General features: G+C 39.8%; 1 protein-coding gene across 2 annotated transcripts in view; it reads left to right on the plus strand.

Annotated features, from left to right (window-relative positions):
- The window catches only part of me1 (malic enzyme 1, NADP(+)-dependent, cytosolic), an 88,431-nt gene that overhangs the window by 52,712 nt on the left and 16,198 nt on the right, over positions 1-19,521 (plus strand). For both annotated transcript variants that reach the window (XM_071469608.1, XM_071469609.1), the window contains 2 exons: positions 9,429-9,504; positions 11,534-11,695. In XM_071469608.1, the coding sequence (XP_071325709.1) occupies positions 9,429-9,504; positions 11,534-11,695 (238 nt within the window). The remainder of the gene's footprint in view (positions 1-9,428; positions 9,505-11,533; positions 11,696-19,521) is intronic.

Raw genomic sequence — 19,521 nt, forward strand, 5'->3', positions numbered from 1 at the left:
TCTTGCTGCTAAGATAAATTCCTAGAAGAAACATACATAAAAACACCCCCATCACATGTCCTACAGAAGTGTATTTTTCTGATTGAACAATCACAGGGAACCAAAGGGTTACATGTGCTCACACAGAGGCTGAGACTGGGATTATGGGCTGGGTAATTGTGTTTGTCGAACTGATGCTAAATTATTCACCCACTATCCGGATCCCTTTGTCGCTTCTATTTATTTTTTTTTTAAATGTGTTTACAGAGCACATTTTCCTCTTCCCAGAGCTCTGTTGCATATATAGTTTCTTTGACCATCATCCTTTCCATTGCAATTAGTTATTTTTGAACTGGGCAGAGTTCGCGTCAGCGCAGGCTGCGGCATGAACATGGTTATTGATTGGCACTGCCAGACCCCCTGTTCTCACTGAGTTTTCTTCTTCTCCTCTAGTGGTTCAGTCAGTTGCTTGGCTGCTTCATTGCTGCAGCATGAGTGTGTTATTTGTAATGCCAACAACTTCATTGCTTTGGATTCACTTACTTAATTGCCTTGGAAATTACCAGTATTAAAAAAACAAGTTATGAAGCTGAGTTACTCTCTTATTACACTATATTAATACTTCACCAGCACTTCACTTAGAGCTAAGTGCAAAGACTACAATAAAATATAACCAATCTCTGCTGTAAAAAAAAAAAACTAAACGTCTTCTTCTCTGTCCATGGAATGCCATTAACTTATTAAAAACCACTCAGGAAAGCAAGCCAGAAAGTTGAAACCAGCGGTCTCATTGCCTAAATAGTGTGTTGTGAGTCCATTTCTACTGCCTGTGGTCAGATACCACATCCAGTCATAGAAGTTTCCCTGTCTCCCTATGAGTGAACTGTGTGTCTGAGTGCAAATGTTGGTCCCTCAGTGGATGCTGCACTCAGCTGATCCAGAAGGGTGACAGACGGGCAAATGTGTGTTTCAGACCCACACTGATGTCTCTCCGGTGTAGCAACCACAGAAAATTGATATTCAATACGAATTAAAACATCGAGCAAAATCCACAACACTGTTTATCCACATATCAAGTCCATGGATGAAATGTTTGGTTTACTTTGACAGAGACATAACCAAGACCCCACTGTGGCCAGTAACCAGCCAGAACTCGAATCCCTTTGTGTCTGTGTTTGTCCTGCTTTGGCTGCTGGGAAACGGGGGTGTAATAAATGTTTCGGTGGTTGTTCTGGTATTAAGCACATATGCCTATGCACCTTCACAAGAACCAGAACGAAGACAAGAACTAACTTAAATTAAAGGAGTAGAGAGGCACAAATGTATTTGTTTTTTGTTTTTGTTTTATCCACACTAGTGTCATGACTCCATGGATGTCAGTGTCAGTCTGCTGGGCTGTCAGTTGGTCCATCACTCAGGTCCAGACTGCAGTGTCAGGCCATTGGACTGTTGGCCATTATGTTTAGTACAGACATTCATAGTACCCTGACATCCACAGTATTCTAGTACCTTTTTCAAGGTGGACATTTTTGTTTTTAGCAAAATGTCTGGAACTATCAGATATAATTTTTGTGATCTTTAAACTTTTCATTTAGTACCACCATCAGGGCAAAATTTCAATGTCCCAAATTGTCATGATTTCATACCTGCAGAACTGACACCATTCTCATCAGCTAACAAGTGAACATGGTAAACATTATAGCTGCCAAACATTAAAGCATTGTCATTATGAGCATCTATTTAGCATTTACAGGCTAAGGTCAATACCTTAGAATATTATAGAGAGAAACAATAACTGTAGCACTGAAGGCCAAAGTAATGCCATCCAGAGTTACTATATTATCAGATAATGTATTCCAGAGGTATTTTGGGCCAAATACAATAACTTCAGTTTTGTCTAAATTTAGAAGTAAACTATTGCTGGTCATCAAGTTCTTTATGTCCTTAAGACACGCCTGAAGTTTGACTACCTGACTAATTTAATTTGGCTTCACAGATACATACAACTGGGTGTCATTTGCATAACATAGGAAATTTATCTGGTGCTTCTTGATAATATTGCCTAAAGTAAGCATATATGGGGTGAAAACTATTGGTCCCAGGACTGAACCCTGTGGAACCCCATGACTACCCCCCATGACTTTGTGTGTATGGAAGAGCCATTGTTAACAGGAAGAAACTGGAATCTATCTAGGTATGATTTAAACTATGTGTCTCTTTTAATGCCAATGACATGATCCAGTCTCAATTAGATCTTGTGATTGATGGTATCAAATGCAGCACTAAGATCTAATAGGACAATTGATTTATTTTAATTGAAAATAACTTGGTCAGCTGACTCATGTGGAATGGATTATTATGTAAATGTGAAATATGCACAGTGTTGATAGTTCACATCTCAGTTCTGATCTTGTTGCTCCCAGCAAGGAAGAACCAAGGGCAGCAGGGAGGGGGGAGCCACAAGAATAACTTTCCAGGTCATGAAATCCTCAAAACTGAAAAAAGTGAGTTTATTTTTGCCTTGTCCCACCTGATGTGACCCAGGCAGGCCCAACACATTTTGGTAACAAATAACTGCACATCAAAATCTATGGTTTATTGTGATTTTAACTCTTTGGTTGTGACCATTTGAACCCTGACGGACTGGTGAGTCGATTAATCTATTCTAATGTACATATTAACCTCTTGTTATTGGCAACTGCATGATTTTTGTTTCTGTGAAAGCCTGTTGAACTTCCCGGCTATAATAAAATGATATCTGAAATGTCCCAGCAGCTGGTCTGGCAGAAGGATCCGGTGTGTTAATTTTGGAGTGATGCTCTTGTTTGAACTTGTTTTGAAAAGCCATGGATCTCCACCCGGGAGTTCTCCCATTGAATAAATGTGTTTCTTTTTCTGTCAAATGCAGACTGTACCTTGGATATTTCTCTGCTTTCATGTAGCATAAGTATCATACTGTGCTGGAAGCCACACTTTAATGATTACTCAGTACATGTTCACGGCCCATTTTGCACACACACACAGCTCATTGTAGAGGATCTCAATGTGATGCATGTCATTGCTAAGTGAGTGAGTGTGTGTGGCACCACTGCAATCCTAGAGGATGACATGGGCTTATATCACAGAGTGCTAAATAATGTCTTACTATCTCCCTGTGTGGGTGACTGTATGGTTACTGTCATACCCCCATCTGAGAGACATGCAGCTTCACATGTTTCTCATAACTTATTGCAGAACCCTTAGGAGAGCTATGTCAAACAGCTTATTGCAAATGAGACAGTAATTGGTCTAACAGTAACGTTTTTTTGGGTCCGATGACAGCTCCAGCTGGCTGATGGCTGGAACAGGTACAGAGATGTATAAACACAACTGTATGTCGCAGCACTATTTCTGTTGACTCCCTGAAAAAAGAAACACGACTAAAAAAAAACTAGAAATGAGATCAGTAAGTTATAAAGAGGTTTATATTGTAATGGTTTTTATTGAATAATTTTTAATGTGGTCATAATCAATGTTCCCTCTAATTTTTCATGTGTCTGGGCATACACACAAGCTCCCTGAGCACACTGAGGACCATTGTGAGCAACATCAGATGTGCACGCTGTGGCCACACACCAGTATCACACCTGATCAACACCTGGGATCATAGCAAGTTACATGGCTTATTAAAAGAATCAAATTACAGCAGCACTTTCCATTCGTTTACTTTTAATATAAGTGATTTGGCCCACTTAAAATGAAATGCACTGTTGTTAGCTAACTAACTTGCACGGTGCCATGGCGCGTATGGGAAGGGCACCTACGCAAGCAATGTCAATGCTATGATTGGCTGCGTAGCATAAGTGAACCGTATCGTGTCATTGGCTGGACGTCTGTCACTCACTGTGTTACACTGCAAAAAGTTACAGAAAAAAATGTTATTGCTCTAATTAATTTACAGTTTATGTTGAATTTTATTTTATGCGCTGTATAGATTTTCTTGTGCGCGGAGAATGTGTGAGCAGTGCGCGATTGCGCAAGCAAGCAGCTTAGAGGGAACATTGGTCATAATGAATTTACGGTGTACAAAGAAGATACATCTTAATATGTGTTTTGAACGCCTATACATGACTATTACCTCTGTTTTACAGGATATAATGTACTCAAACTCATGATAATCCAGTTTTTCTGCATTCATTGGCCTGCTGTAATTATTGCTGCCACTGCTTCAGAATCTTATGAAATGTCATTAAGTTGCAATTACCTGATGCTGCTGAGGGCTTTCAATCTGAATTGAAGGATGTCTATCGTCTATGCATCTGATGAGAGGGCGAGAGGAGAAATGAGAGAAAAAGACAGAGAGGAGAAATGAGATTGGAAAGATACACAGGTTAACTCAGCAAAGCAGCGTAGAAAACACTCAGCACCTACTCATCCGGTGCTGAGCCTCGCACTCGGTGGTTAAACTGACAGATGTGGCTGGTGGTACGTCGTATCAGCTGTCAGTATTTAATGTCAATAATGTCAGTAACTTACTGTTAGGCCTAAATTACTTGGCTGTCGTTGGTTTGTGTGTCCACTACAGGCCGTTAGCACTTGTCAAAGATATCAAAAAATATGTTAATAATACTTTTTTTTTTCCTGTCTGTGAAACAATGCCACAAATTTCAGCATGGGAAGACATATACTAGGTTTTATGTAACCCATTGTTTTGTAACTTTGGCTTTGCCTCTCAACAAGTAAATTCACTCTCTGTTAAAGTGACATTTGAGAAGCTTTTACAAAATGTCAGGCATTTGTTTTTTTAAAGTGAAAAAGTTCAAGTGACACACACTAACAAAACAGGAATTCTCTGCACCTCGTTGACATTTACCTCCTCCCTGTGGGCAGAGTCACACTGCAAGACGTTGGCTCCGGTCAGCTCCAATTAGGGCCCTTTCAAACAAATTTAGAAAATCAAGGAGAAAGTCTTCTATCAAAATTTTTCTCAGGGGACACAAACCAACCATAAAAACTTGTCTGTTGTGGCAGATTTGAAGCTTAATTAGTTGGAGAAATCTCACACTGAGTGAGTGTGACCTTTAACACTATTTTCAGGCTTTTCTCAGTGATTTGTGTCCATTGTGTCACTCAAACCTTCTGTGGTTCACTAACTGAGGGCATCCAGCACAGTGAAGATTAAGGTTATGCATTTGGACTGAAGAATGGTGATTGGTGGTGTTTTGTGTGGACACGGGTCAATGACTGGAGGCTGGCTTCCTCATGGGAGAAAACAGTTTTTCCTCCTGCCAGCACCCCACAGCTCTTCCACAGTCCTTGGGGTGTGTTTTGTGTTGGGCTGCAGGTCAGCGGTGGTGCTGTTTCAGGCCATCAGGTTGTTTTCTTTACCCTTTACCCTTGGCCCTCCTCTCATCTAGAAAATGTGGTGACTGCTGTTCATTGCGGTTACTTCAGCAGCAGCAGTCAAGACACACGCGCACACATACAAACACACACACAATTTAAGTGTCTGTAAGCATCAATATAAATAGAAATATGTCATGTGACAATGATTCCCAAACAGGGGTACTTACAGTTTAAAGAGATTTGAAATAACTTAAAGTCATGGATAATGGTTTTGGCAGTGTTGATGGTGGGACACTTGGTTCATGGTTGTTAAGCACAGAGCTGAACATAATAAATATTATTGAAATCCCAATATGACCAAGTGCAATATTCAGATTGTAGAAGCTGCAGTTTCCTTGGTAAAGGTAAAATGTGTCACAACATAAATGAACCTTTGTGGTGTTACAGAGAAGCTCCGGCCTAAAAATCATATTCTCCAGATGTAAAGGAACATGCTTGTTTGGTACAAGACCCAGCAAAAATTACATCACCATCATTTTTTACATTTTTTTCAGTGAAAATTAAATGCAAAAAATCACCATTCTGACTGAAATCGTCACTCATCATAACTGAAATATGATTTTTTTTTGTGTGTGTGTTTCGCTCAGCCCTAATTAATAAGGAACAATTAAATCTTTAAAGAGCTGTATTTATAAACTAGAAATGATGCAGAACACGTTATGGTTACGCATTCATGTTAACTTCACAACCATAAAAATATCAGAGGATGAAATTTTCCATTAACCCTCAACCCAAATCCTAAACCTAAACTAGCAGTTAAATGGACTTTATGACTTATTTTTTGTTCTCTAAAACACACTTTTCTATTTTATTTCTCTCTCTCACTGACAGACACAGACACACACTCACACACAGAGCCTGGGAATCTTTATGAATCGTGGACAAATACCTCTCATGTCTTGCTCATCCCCTTGACGGTTGCTGTATAATGTCAATGATACATTAAGCAGTTTTTTTTCCCAACATTTCACATTTATTTCTCTGAAAAGATCATCATCCTCTAAACATGCAGTGATGATGAATTTGAAACAGCATGACTGCTGACACCACAAGATACTGTTGCTTCAGTCTTTACTCCTCTGGGTGCTGTAGCTGCTTGATGGGATACCTTTGAAGAGGTGGTTCGTGTGTGTGTGTGTGTGTGTGTGTGTGTGTGTGTGTGTTTTTACACTGTTAGAAGGTGTCACAGACACTCCTGGAGCTCTGCTTCAATATACTTGTCAGGGTCAAAGGGCATGAGGTCTACAGCTCTCCTGAAAGCACAGAGAAGCAGAGAATGAGGTTCGAGGGAGGAGAGGAATGATGGCGAGCTTAACCTGAGATGTGGTTGGTAACATTAACGTTGACAGAGATTAGGAATTACATTGAGCCTGCCTGTCTGCTTTGATCTATCTTATAAAGTTGTTTTCCAGCTGTCATATTGTGGGGTCAGCCATCCAGCCACAGTGCTGCTCTTTCTCCCACAATTCCTCATAATGCTGCTGCTGGCAGTGACTCACACTCAGCAGGCCTCACTTTTCCCCTGCTCCTATTCCTCTCACATAAATATATTGTATAAAGACAAATCCTGTCCAGCTCCCCACAGTCCTTTACAGCTGTGCAGACATCACACAGACCCCTTTTTGTGCACACATGTGTAGCTCTACAGATATATGCAGATGTGCATCATCATATGGGCTGAAATGTTGAAAGGTGTTTAAAATGACAGATGCCAGATGTCTGTGCTCTAGTGACCTTTATGTGACCTGCAGAGCTCTTAACATAGGGTGGACCATGTTGCTTTGAAAAGCTTCATAGTCAATTTCTTTTCTGAGATTCAGAATCAGAATTAGATTTATTTGTCACTTCAATAATATTTACTTTGTTTACATGGAAGCGAGATATTACTCTCATGAAAGCAACATGTTGAAAACACAGAGACTAATAAGAAGACGCATATTAAAAATAAACACATCGTTTGACATGTGTGTAATGTGTAATACACGAGCTTAGGCACTGGTATGTTTTAAAGTGCTGGTGCAATTGTGGTGAACTTGTCTATGCTATCTTGTGTCAGAGGGGGGAGAGGGCCTGCATCTGAAGGGTGTTTAGAGTCCTGATGGTTTGGTGGAAGAAGCTGTTGCATAGTCTGGCTGACTTTGCATGGATGGTGTGAAGCCTGCTTCTGGAGGGCAAAAGTGCAAAGAGGTGATGGGAGGGGTCAGCCATTACGTTTGTGGCCTTTCTAATACACCAGTCTGTATATAACAAACAGGTCTATCCCTTCTTCCCTTTTTCTGTCCTTTCTGTCAACTGTAGGGCTGCAACTAGTGATCATTTTCATTATTTATTAATATGTTGATTATTTTTCGATTATTCACTTAAACATATAGCTGATTAAATGTCAGAGATTCAAGAGGTTCAAGACTGGGCTGTCCTTATTTCCCAAGTAATATAGATAGAAAAACGTAAAAGCAAATGAATTGCGACAAACACATAGGCGATCAGTGATAAATACTTTATAAGAAAATGTAAACAATTAATTGCTCACCATTGATAAATTCATTGAATAATTAACAAATTATTTTATGTTTAACATTAATTACTATTAGTATAATTTTCAAAGTGCATGTCTTGTTGGCTGTTTTGTCATATCATATCATATGCAAAGCAATACTGTGAGGCAGTAACACAGAGCAAAAACAAGGAGTGTGACAACACTCTTGTTACACTGTAAGGATATTTTTGTCCAACACTTTCTGTTCCAAGTGGTAGTTTCACTGATATGTAGTAACAAGAATAGGTGCAGAGTCGTTTAAACTGCAGCCCTCGGCGTAGTGTCTGTAAATGCCAAAATGGCTGAAAACACACAGTCTCCAGTGTGTGAGTTCAGTAACTGATTAGAGATTAGAGAGGACACAGTGTTTACCTTTGGAGGGCAAACATGCCGGGCCCTGGGGCCATTGATGTTGGTTGCCATGTGTGAGCTCCTCTACTATTTAACTGTAATCCTTTGGTCATTGTAGTGACTGACTGGCCATCGTTTGTGCTCACACACAAACACTCACACCTCAGCTGAGAAAGGATCATACAGCATTTCCCACAAACTTAAGGTTTGCTTAAATTTGTTGTAGGACAACTAAATTATTATGACTGAAGTTGTTTTGAAGCTACATATCCAGATTGCTTTCAAAATGTGCATTTTAAGGTGGTGCCTGATGTATTCATGGGATTTCCATTTGTAAGTTTTTGTTTTTTTATTGTGTTCACTGCTCTGTAAGTGGAAACCTATGCTGACAGTGCTCTGTACCTTATCCCTGACTTATCAAAGCATTTTTATCTGACATTTTTATGTCTTTCTCCTCAGATTTGTATATTTTATTTTTACTTTAAACAATGTCTCATACTGTTTGCATTTGACATTTCACCACCGTTTTATTCCACCAGCACTGACCTGGGATTGGTTTTTACTTTATGAGCAGATTCTTACAAAAAGTGATATTTTTACTGTCGCTGGCACATGAAGGAGGTGTTGCCCCCATACTACAAACCAGATGGATTGGTCGGGTAGGAAAGACGCTGCAGCTGGACCCCACGCACTGAGATGATCTCTTTATCCTGGGATTGTCCTGGAGTGAAAGCGCATTGATGCCAGGGAGCAAGGAACAGAGAGGGGGGTTGGTCAGAGGGGAGCGATACTAAGATGAATGCATATTTTTGGAGCCTCCAGGGTCCAAAACAAACTCCTTACAGAGGCTTCGGCTCTGGGCCTCAGCTCTGGGCTCAGCATTAAAATCCCAGGTGCCATCGGTATTCAATAAAGTCTTGGTTAGAAGAAAGAGAGGCAGAAAATAAATAGCAGCTTAACTTCAAACAGTATCTGAGCTACAGCTTAGAGCTGTTTTTACCAAGATTATTTTTGTGATATTTTGCTTTATTTGAATAGAGCTGACATAAAGCTTAGGGAAATGAGAAAGAGTAAGACAATTGATCATCACACCCCACAGTGCCATCTGAAGATGTAAAATGTGTGGTCTAATTCTTCTGCTTACTGAAGATCCTCTGTTGATTTGTTTATGTTGCAGGGGGCTGTTCATCACCATCCATGACCGTGGCCACATTGCTTCACTGCTCCAGAACTGGCCAGAGAAGGACATCAGGGTGAATGAAATCATTCAGACTATATTCATGTTGTTGCAGCATCACCACAATACAAAATCCTTAGGATTGTCTTGTTCTTGTTTGACTGCATCACTAAAGCAGAACATGAGACAAATGCACAGTAAAAAGTGTTTGAATATCTAAAATGTTTAATTGATTTGCCCATTTAGATATAGTGATGAGAAATGCATTCATATCAAAGCATAGCCTGGTGATATGCTATAATTTCTGTTCTCAAATTCCATGAAAAGACTAAAACCAACAATGTCATATGGTAACAAGGTGATATATTCGTTCAATACAACTGACAATGGGCAATGCATTAATATGTTTTAAGCAAGTCCCTTATACTAGGTGGTGTAAATGCATCCTACTTTAGCTGTCTAAATTTGCAAGGTCAAATAGTCCACAAGAAGTGCACAAAACTTCAGTATAGTTTGACTAAACTATACTGCCCAGCCATTTTAGAAACATTATTTTTTGAAACTTTTTAAAAATTAGAGTATATATTTTTGTGTGTTACAGTATGTTTCAGGAGGAAACAGTTGGCTTAGGGAAGTCAGAAAGGATTGAGGAAAAGATAAACAAATTGTTGGTTTTGGTCTTTTCATTGGATTTTTTGACAATAAGAAAATTATTAGGAAGATACTATTTGCACCCAGGGGTCTGTAGCTAATAATGCTGTTTTCACCTATGGTGAATAGTCAGTGTGGCTATTTACACGTGGGTGTAAGGAATGGCTCAGTCACCAACAATGCTATTTTCACCAAGTTGTCTGTTGCTAACAATTTGCATCCACATGTGAGTAGTCAACAATGTTATTTAAAAAAATGAATAAATGATATAATAACAAAAGTAGAAAGCAGAAAATAGAATTGCACAACACATCCATGTGTCACACTATAAAAACTAAAAATTAGGATGGGAGGATAGTTATGGGCATGTTGTTCCACAGTTTAGAACAAAACTATATTGCTATGTTGTGTTTATATTTTATTATTATATAAAGTTTTTATTCTACAGTCAGTCGTCTTACACCGGGCCATTATTAAAAATGCACTAAATTTAGTGGTCTGTTGGGATTGGTTCTTTTGACCTGCTGTATTGGCCAATTTTCCAAAAACCTGAAATGCTCCCTTATTCTTGTGTTTAGAGCAACTATGTGCAAGTCATAATCTAGTCATATTTAGAATGACGAAACCGGCAGGCATTCCTGGCATGTCAAATATATCGGCAGCCTCAGCCACCTGTTCACAGCTGTCAACAGCAGGGCATTTACCTTAGGGCTGACATGCTGGCTCTCATTGTCAGGGTGGTCTTATTGTGAACTCACCAAATATGCCCTACTTTTAACATTTCAATAGAGAGAGGGCAAATGGGAGCCGAGGTAGCCATCCATGGATAAGTCTTGGCTGCCTTTCTGTCACATATTAACAAGTCATAGTTAGGCACAAAATTAGCTGCTAATGGTATAAAGTACGGTCATTATGCATTTTAAACATTCATATGGGAAAAGTAATGACACTCTTTAAACTTGTCAGATTGTGGGAGGAACACGGCTGTAAAACCTTTGTGCCAAAGTTTTGTACGTCACACTGATGGTGGAAAAAGAAAAGAGTCTGAATTAGGAACATTTCAAATGAAACACTTCTGCTGGTGATATTAAGTGTTACACAATTGATTTGTTTCATGCTGTGGAATCAACCCAGAGGAACTTATTTATTGCTTAATAAGAAAAGCGAGCAGTGAGTGGAAAGCCAGGAGGGTGTAGGAGGACCTGGCTTACACTGAGGAAAAAAACATGTTTCTTGGTAGCAGGGTGGACTTGTTTTGGTGAAGAGGATTCAAGTCTAACAGGACAGGGAGGTAGAACTGCTGCTTCATTTATTGTGTCGTTAAACAGTGTAAAATGTGTGATATGAAATATTATTTAAGAATGTCCTATAGTGGTATTACAGTCAGGTTTAAAATGATGAGTTGGTGGGTGTGGCTGGCGTACCTTATGGCTGACAGTTATATTGTTTGACAGGCGGTGTGTGTGACAGATGGAGAGAGGATCCTGGGCCTGGGAGACCTGGGCTGCCATGGCATGGGCATCCCAGTGGGCAAGCTGGCCCTCTACACAGCCTGTGGAGGTATGCCACCACAGCAGTGTCTGCCTGTCATGCTGGACGTGGGCACAGACAATGAGGTAAGAGCAGAGATCTAAAGAAGTGACAGACTGTTTACAAAACTACAAGCAACTTGTTATATTATTTTTAGATTACAACAATCAGCAGTGGAAATTAGTATTTATTCGTGTAAGTATAATTTTCTTGCAGCCATCATGCATCATGTACATATTTTCACTACATTTTTAAAAGGCGAAACATGTAAACATATGATATGCTTAAAATACACAATTTATAACATAGTTAAAATTAGCATCACTGAACCATCCACAAGATTAGAGGACTGAGAGTCTTCAGCTAATGGCTCTGTGACGCTGTGCTTACAGGCACAATGCTAAAACGAGCATACCAATGTGCTCACAAGGATTATGCAAACATTAATGTTTAGCAGGTATAATGTTTACCATATTATCTTAGTGTTGTGTGTTAGTGGGCTAATTTTGCTTAAATAAAATATAAATTCATTAGTGAGCTACAGAGGTGCTCGTCAGTGGACAGCTCCAGGCTACATATTTCCCCCTGTTTTCAAACCAGTTCCTATTTGTAGCTTCCTAGCTCTTGACAAGAAAACAAAAGGCGTACTTCTTTCTTAAATGGTTTGATTTTTTTTTCCCTCTTTCTCACCTTCCACACAAGCGTGAAATATAAGGTCAGGTTCAGAGCAGCTGGGGCTCGTAGGCTGTCCTGCTCAATTTAAAGTGGATTACATTAAATTAAATGAAAGTTTAATCATCTCTATGGGAAATTTGGTCATTATAGCCCCATGTAGTAATGGTCAAGTGTTCTCTTCCTGCTCAGCTCTCAACTCCATTGCCTGAGACCCTTAAACACCAAATATTGCTCCAACAAATTTAAAATGCAATGATATGCCAGTAGGGAAATGCTCTTAATCCACCGTAGCCAGGTAGAGTTTGCCTCAGAAATAGCCAAGAAAAAGAAAACAAATCTCACACTTTACAACCAGGAAACACCCTTTACATAAGTGAGGTAAGCAGCTCCATTGATGGATGCCAGCTGGGAAAGCACCTCACCCCTCTGAAAGAGTCATAGCCAACAGAGCAGTAGTTATCAACCTGGCACAGTGGTCCTTGTTCTCTATGGCAGTGTGTCTGAAGGATGATTCAAACTCTGGGCAGGGCAGCACGTGTGTCTGTAGCCTTAAACAGACTAAGAATAGTCTGTGTGCACTTCTATATATACACAACTCCCTGCCGTGGCCATAGGCGTGGCAGCCTCAGATGCCTGTGTGCCCAACACAGCTGAGCTCAGCCTGTCAGGAGCTGTCCTTCATTTTCCACGACAATCTTCAGATGACTCAGATCCTGCAGTTCAGTTTCATTCCAAGGAAATGTCTCAAGTAGATTAAGGGTGAGAGATGTTGCATGAGTTTGCAAATAAAATTAAACAAGAAATGTAAGTAGCAGAAAGAACCTGGAGGAGTAGTTACACTGGACAGAGACCAAGAAGAAGAAAACAATTTGAGGTCATGCAGGTGATGGCATCCTTGATGGCCTGAGGTCCTTCTCTTAGCCAATACGCACTTCATCAAGTACCCTGGCTCACAGCAGAAATCCTTTGCATTTTAACAACAGAAACACTGCGGTCTCTCCAGAAAGACCATAAAAGATTCTGCAACATTAGTCCTTTTTGTGCCACTGAAACTGGATTAAGAGAGAAAAATCATCTCTCATTCTGTCAAGTCTTCCACCTCAGCTCTTTATCTTTATAGACCTATTTATTATAGCTCTACCTTTTGACCTCTTCCTGTACTGGCATCTCTGTGCATCTCTAAGTTTCCACATTGACTCTGCTGCTCTGAATGTTATTTTAGGGTGATAATACCATCTGCAGCTTAGATTTTTGGGTTCAGGGCAGACGTTTTAGACATTTATGGCCATCACAACACAACTTGAACAAGCTGCCCCGGAGTCTTTGATCTACACTTGCCTGTGTCCTCAATTTGCTTTATACCTGTTGCCAACAGAGTAAGAAGAGAAACACACACATATACCTGTACACGTAGTGTACAGGTATATGTGTGTGTAAGAGTGTATGAATGCAGAGCTCATGGATGATCAGTCTGTTGTAGCTAAGGTAGTGCTGTTGGACTTCAACCCTAATAAGTTCATATATGCAGACCTGTTGAGGGAATAGTTCAACATTTTGGGGAACACCTATTTGCTTTCTTTCCCACAGTTAGATGATAACACTTATGCCACTCTGATGTCTGGGTTCACCTGGAGCCAGGTGGTGATCAGCTTAGCCTAGCAAAAAGACTGGAAGCAATAGGAAATAGTTAGCCCGGTTAAAGTTGAAGGAAACAGTTGCCGGGACTTCTAAAGCTCACTAGTTAAGATACGGTACCTTGTTTATTTAATCCTAACAAAAACATACATGTAAATAGGGCATTTTGTGGCTTTAGTTTAAGTTGTGGCGATCTGCATTATAGCAGAGATGCTGCACAAAAGTGCTGGATGGATGGATAAACTGTTGTATGTCAAGATATATAAATATAGCACATAACTTGCCATAAACAAATGAGATGCAGCACATTAATTACTCATAGTTACAGGTGTAATTTTTGAAGTTTGACAGAAGGTTACAGTAAACATGGCTGCAGGATCAATAAGATGCAAAATGTGGATTATAATATACATGTACAGCTTTATTTAGTTTATACTGCTCACTCAGCTCTACACACACCTCAGTCTGGCCTGACAGCAGCCACTACACCTCATTCAGCCACTTAATCACTCTGCTGGTTCACTGCCCAAATGGCAAAGTCCTCGCACTTCAACACAACTGCTAACAACTTACCATTAACTTACAGTTACCAACAAAAGTTTGTCTACACTGTCTCACCTTTCCACAGACAACTCAGCTTTTGGCCTCTGCTCAATCACTATTGGTTGTCAGCATAACAGTCATAAACATAAACAACCTCATCATTTCAGAGCTAGTTTATAATAAACACAAAACACAATGGAAACCTATTTTCACAACATGGGACCTTGGTTGTATGACACATATCCCAATCCTCTGCCCAAAAAGCCGAGTGTCTGGTTTATAATATCTGAATGGAGAAACACATCAAGCCAATCCTGTTGTTGCAATGACACAAGCGCGCAGTTGGGTCTATGATACTGTCAAAAACGAGTTAGCTTACAAGAGAAAGCTTACTTTCTAGTCTACTGTCAAACCTTGTCTAGGGAAAATGATTATCAAAATAAACACTTGTGTGATTCATCAACTTTATTTAGTCAAACATAACCTGAGGAGAAAAAAAAGTGGCAAGACTTTCCTATAAGGACTTTGTAAGCTAGCTGTTCGTGGTTAGTAAATACCTGACTGTATGACTAGTTTTTTGTTTCTATGTGTGTTAAATACAAAAGATGTGTTGTGTGGGTTTGGAGTTGGTAGTAATATTAATAAATAATAATGAAGTAATGTAACTAACAAGATTTGCTGTACTTTACTATACTGCTGTACTGTAACATGTAGCTAATGAGTAATTCATCACATTTTTAAATATTATATTTAAGATGAGTTTAACTGTGTACCAATGTTCCTGGCTCTTTGGGGAAAAAAAGAAAGTAAGCTAGTTCCCCAAATGTTGAACTATTTCTTTAATGCTGCTAATAATGATAATGATAAACAGAGACACACTTTGTAACTTCGTATTTCTGTAAGAGAAACAGCTATAAAGAAGATTTTACTGTAGTCTGCCTGGCTGTGGCCGACTTTTCCATTTTTCTATTATTCTAAAGAGTTGACAAGCTAAATTAGATGTAATGGGATAAATGGACCAGCTGTGTGTGTGTGTACATGTGTAGTTCTTCTGGACCGGCTTCATATGGGAGGCAGGCTCGCCTGGTGCCCCTCGGTACTGTGCCTCACTCTGCAGCCCTGACTGTGAAGGCATGATGGGAACTGGTGGGGTGGGAGAGGCAACTGGGTAGTGGTAGCTCTAACTAATTATTAAAATGACTGTTATTATGGGATTATATTTGTCCTTGAGTGGATATGGGGCTAGATATAGAGGCAAGCAGGCAGACATCCAAACAGCCAAACAGGCAGACCCCCTGAATTTTTTTTTTCTTGAAATGAATAGTTCAACATTTGGGAGCAGAGGCTTATTTTGATTTCTGACCTAGATAAGAAGATCAATACCACTGTTAATCTTTCATCAGATCACGAGGAGTCTCAGTGCCTATAAAATGTCTGTTTGGCTTAAGACTTTCAGAAATTGAGTCACTGCAGAGTGGTTATTTTTCTTTTGCACAGGAATGTGGTAGCTGTGTGAGAACCAGCAATAAGCTCTCACTACCTGGGCAGCTCGTACCTCTTCCCCACATACAGCACATGCAAAAAATATAGCCATATCTGCAGGGGGAGAGGCACAGAAACACACACACACACACACACACAGGCACACAGAATGAAGGAAAATGTTTTCAGGTAGTCAAGTTTTTACTGGGTCACCCTGTTATCTCCCTGGACTGTATCTGTATCTGTCTGTGTATCCCTTGGCCTGATGTCACCTGGAGTCACCTCAACACACACCAACTCTTGCTGAAATGAGAGTCAGTGATGTCATCCAGGACAATATGCTGTTTGTGTGTGGTTGTGGGGGGGTTTCATGGGCCCAAAGTGTCCTTTACCTCAGACAGGTCCAGGCTGTTCCTCATGTCTGGTTACCTCTTCTTTATAATTCATTTATATGAAAGCCACAGTTACCATTTTAACTCCCTCATTAAAAGCCCAGCAGCTTTATATTATTTTCCTTAAGTCTGAAAGTCATTGGTTAAGAAATTGTCAGCGAAAATAGAGCTTTTGTGTCTTTAGCGAGCATTGAATGTAAAGCATTGACACAAGGATTAATCCCTCCTGAGAGAAAAGGGGCTGTACAACACAAAGGGCAGCTTAGCCAATCAACAGTAGATAATCTGGGACAGAAAGACAAGTCATGTCAACAGTTCAGCACAGTGTCAACGAGGTCATCCCACTTCAAACTCACTCAGATCCACCAGAATCACTTACACAGTAATGCAGCTTTTTCTATTTCATATTTAAAGGCTGTTTTGTCACTTTTTTCTTCCTTTTTTGTATAAATGGACTGAAGAATAAAACAAAACCTCACCAATATATTTTGTAACTCAGTAGAAGAAGATGGAAGACAGAACTTTCAAGCAATTTCACTGTGACAGAAAGTTTCCAATGTTGGAATAAAATCCTCAGAGTTTTAGCAGAGTTGCAGAGCATCATCTTGATCGTTTGGTTTAAGGTGATTGTCTGAGCTGCCCTAAGTCTTTTTTTCGTCTTGCCATTCCGATAAAATCAAACATGTTTAATATTGTAATAATATAATATTACATTGTTAATATTGTTATTGGCTCATGCAGATAGTGACGTTCCATGATGCACCAGGCAGGAAGCAACAAACTGAGCTGATAGTGAGCATGAAGGCATTGAATGTAAGGCCAGCATTAACTACATACAGAAGGCGAGGGTATTTGGACAAGGACAATTATTTCAAAATAAAACAGGAAATCATAAATATAGATATTTTAGGGGCAGATCATGATAATTATAGTGTTGAGTTAATAATAATAATAACAATAATCATCATCATCATCATCATCATCATCATCATCATCATTTTAAGAGTAAAAAACAGTTTTTCTTCCCGTAAATTTCCACCAGGAGCATGATGGGATGCAATCTCAAATCTTGAATTTAGTCTGGTCAAGTCTTGCAGTTGGTTACCATGGAAGGACCCCAGTATTTACAAAATCTAATAATGTGAAACTAAATACTCTGTGGCTCAATGACACATCATCTTTAGATGTGAGAGGGTGGTAGACTCTTCAAAGTCTTCTAGTGTATGGTAGGAATTAGTTGCAGAGCTTAACTCTTCATGATTTTAGAGGGGTTTTTTATCTCTCTCCTTGCACGCTGTTGCATCATCTTGTGAAATAACCACCAAGCTCTCCCTCTGATATCAGTCCACTTCTCTGTGGGATCACATGAAAATGTTTTGCTTGTTTTGGTTACAGTTGAACTTAGCCACCTCCTGCCTCTTACAGTCCATTAAAACCTTGCCAGGAAATGACTTGTCAACTTCAAATAAATATCGCCAGAAATAAACTTTTTGAGCTGCTCTTGGACAGGGCAGTTTCTGACCCTGCCATGGGAAGGTGGCTGCTGCCTTGTCCAAACCCCACTCATCTTGGTGCCACCCTCTAATTATCCATCTCCAGAAGTAAAGGTCGCCTGTCCCAATGAGGCTTGACAGCGCTCTGGATCGGCTCTCCAGCCCTTGGGATCGAAATTCTCAGGAATTTTCAGTTTACAGGGTGTAGGACATTGAGATTATGAGTCTGTGTTCTAAAGTCTGTTGAGGTAGGAATCTGCTTCTTGTTGTATGTTGAGACACAGCCATGTCAGGCAGGTGCAGGATGTCAAAGATCTGATGAAATGTGGGCAGATACCTCAAAGCGAAGTCTGCAAGCAATCTAACACTGCTAAGTGACATTTACTTCCACCTATTCATCACTGTCTCTCTGTCACACACACCTTCACATCCACTTCTGCTCTTAATTTTCTGACTTCCCAGCTGTGTCCCTCTCATTCTTCAAAATACTGTGGTGGTCAAAGGTCCCTCAGTCCCTCAAAGGTCCCTCAGTGGTGAGTGTTAGTTCACCTTTGAAAGACTCAAGGGAATTTAAAAAACAGTGCTCCAGACCTGTTTCCTATAGTCACATACGATTTTTACATTTTTTATTCTTGTTCATCCTCCTGCAGGAACTCATTTAACTTCTGTCATGTTCTCCTTCTAATCTTACTTTATAGTCATGATTTGGACATAGTAGGACCAGACATACAAAATAATAAATGGTAATTCACTAATCCAGTGTCATTATGACCTAAGACCATGCGAAAGTGATTAGTATTACAATAAAAACAACAGAATTTGCAGCAGGACAGTGGTTTGCTCTACATGGAGATGCATCTGGAGATTGTGTGTGAATTAACATGACAGGAAGTGTTGCTCGGTGCTGTAGGATCACACACGTGTTTCACGTTAAAGCAGAGGTCTAAGGTCTACAGAGACGCAGTTGTGTGTATGTGTGAGGATGTGCTTACATTATATACAGTATATATCTCTTCTCTCTGTCTAAAGATCACATGTCAGGACTCGCACACACAGTTGTTCCTGGTACAGAGGGGTTTATATTCTGTGTGAGCATACAGAAGATGTACAAACACTAACAAACATCTAAATGAAGCACCTTTCCCCATAATTATTTTATTAGTAATCTTCCTGTAAACAGTTTTTACAGGTCAGTAAAAGAACAGCCAGCTAAGGAAAAATTTATTATACAGAAATAGAGGCAGTGGCAAGTGACTCCTGGGGGTTAAAGGACTGAACTTTGACCTTTCTCTCAGAATGAGGTCATGCTGGGTGAGGGGGTTTCAAAATAAAACCATTCTCTCATACTTTGAGGTCATTTCTATTCATCCACCTACGAAGGTATCATTGAGCAGTGAGAGAAATTATGAATCATAAAAAAATGGTCCAGGCTCTACTCACTGAAAAGGGAACGCCACCAATTTTACACATGAAAAAATTGACTCAGCCTGTTGTGTAATGGCTTCTTTGGAACCGGAGGGTGCTTCCAAAAGTTTGAATAAACAACCCTGATCATCAGGGTTGAACACTGAACATTTTTATAGCAAAGTTTGTGTTACAAACCTGAAGCAGGGAGTCCAGGCTGGGCTGCTTCATAAAATTGCATTATGGGAAGTGTAGGGTCAAGTGTGTTTGTAGCTTGATGCATAGGGA

This window comes from Trachinotus anak, unplaced genomic scaffold (assembly GCF_046630095.1).
Source record: "Trachinotus anak isolate AG129_WGS33_773 ecotype Australia unplaced genomic scaffold, CSIRO_AGI_Tana_v1 ptg000032l, whole genome shotgun sequence".
Taxonomy (NCBI): Eukaryota; Metazoa; Chordata; class Actinopteri; order Carangiformes; family Carangidae; genus Trachinotus; species Trachinotus anak.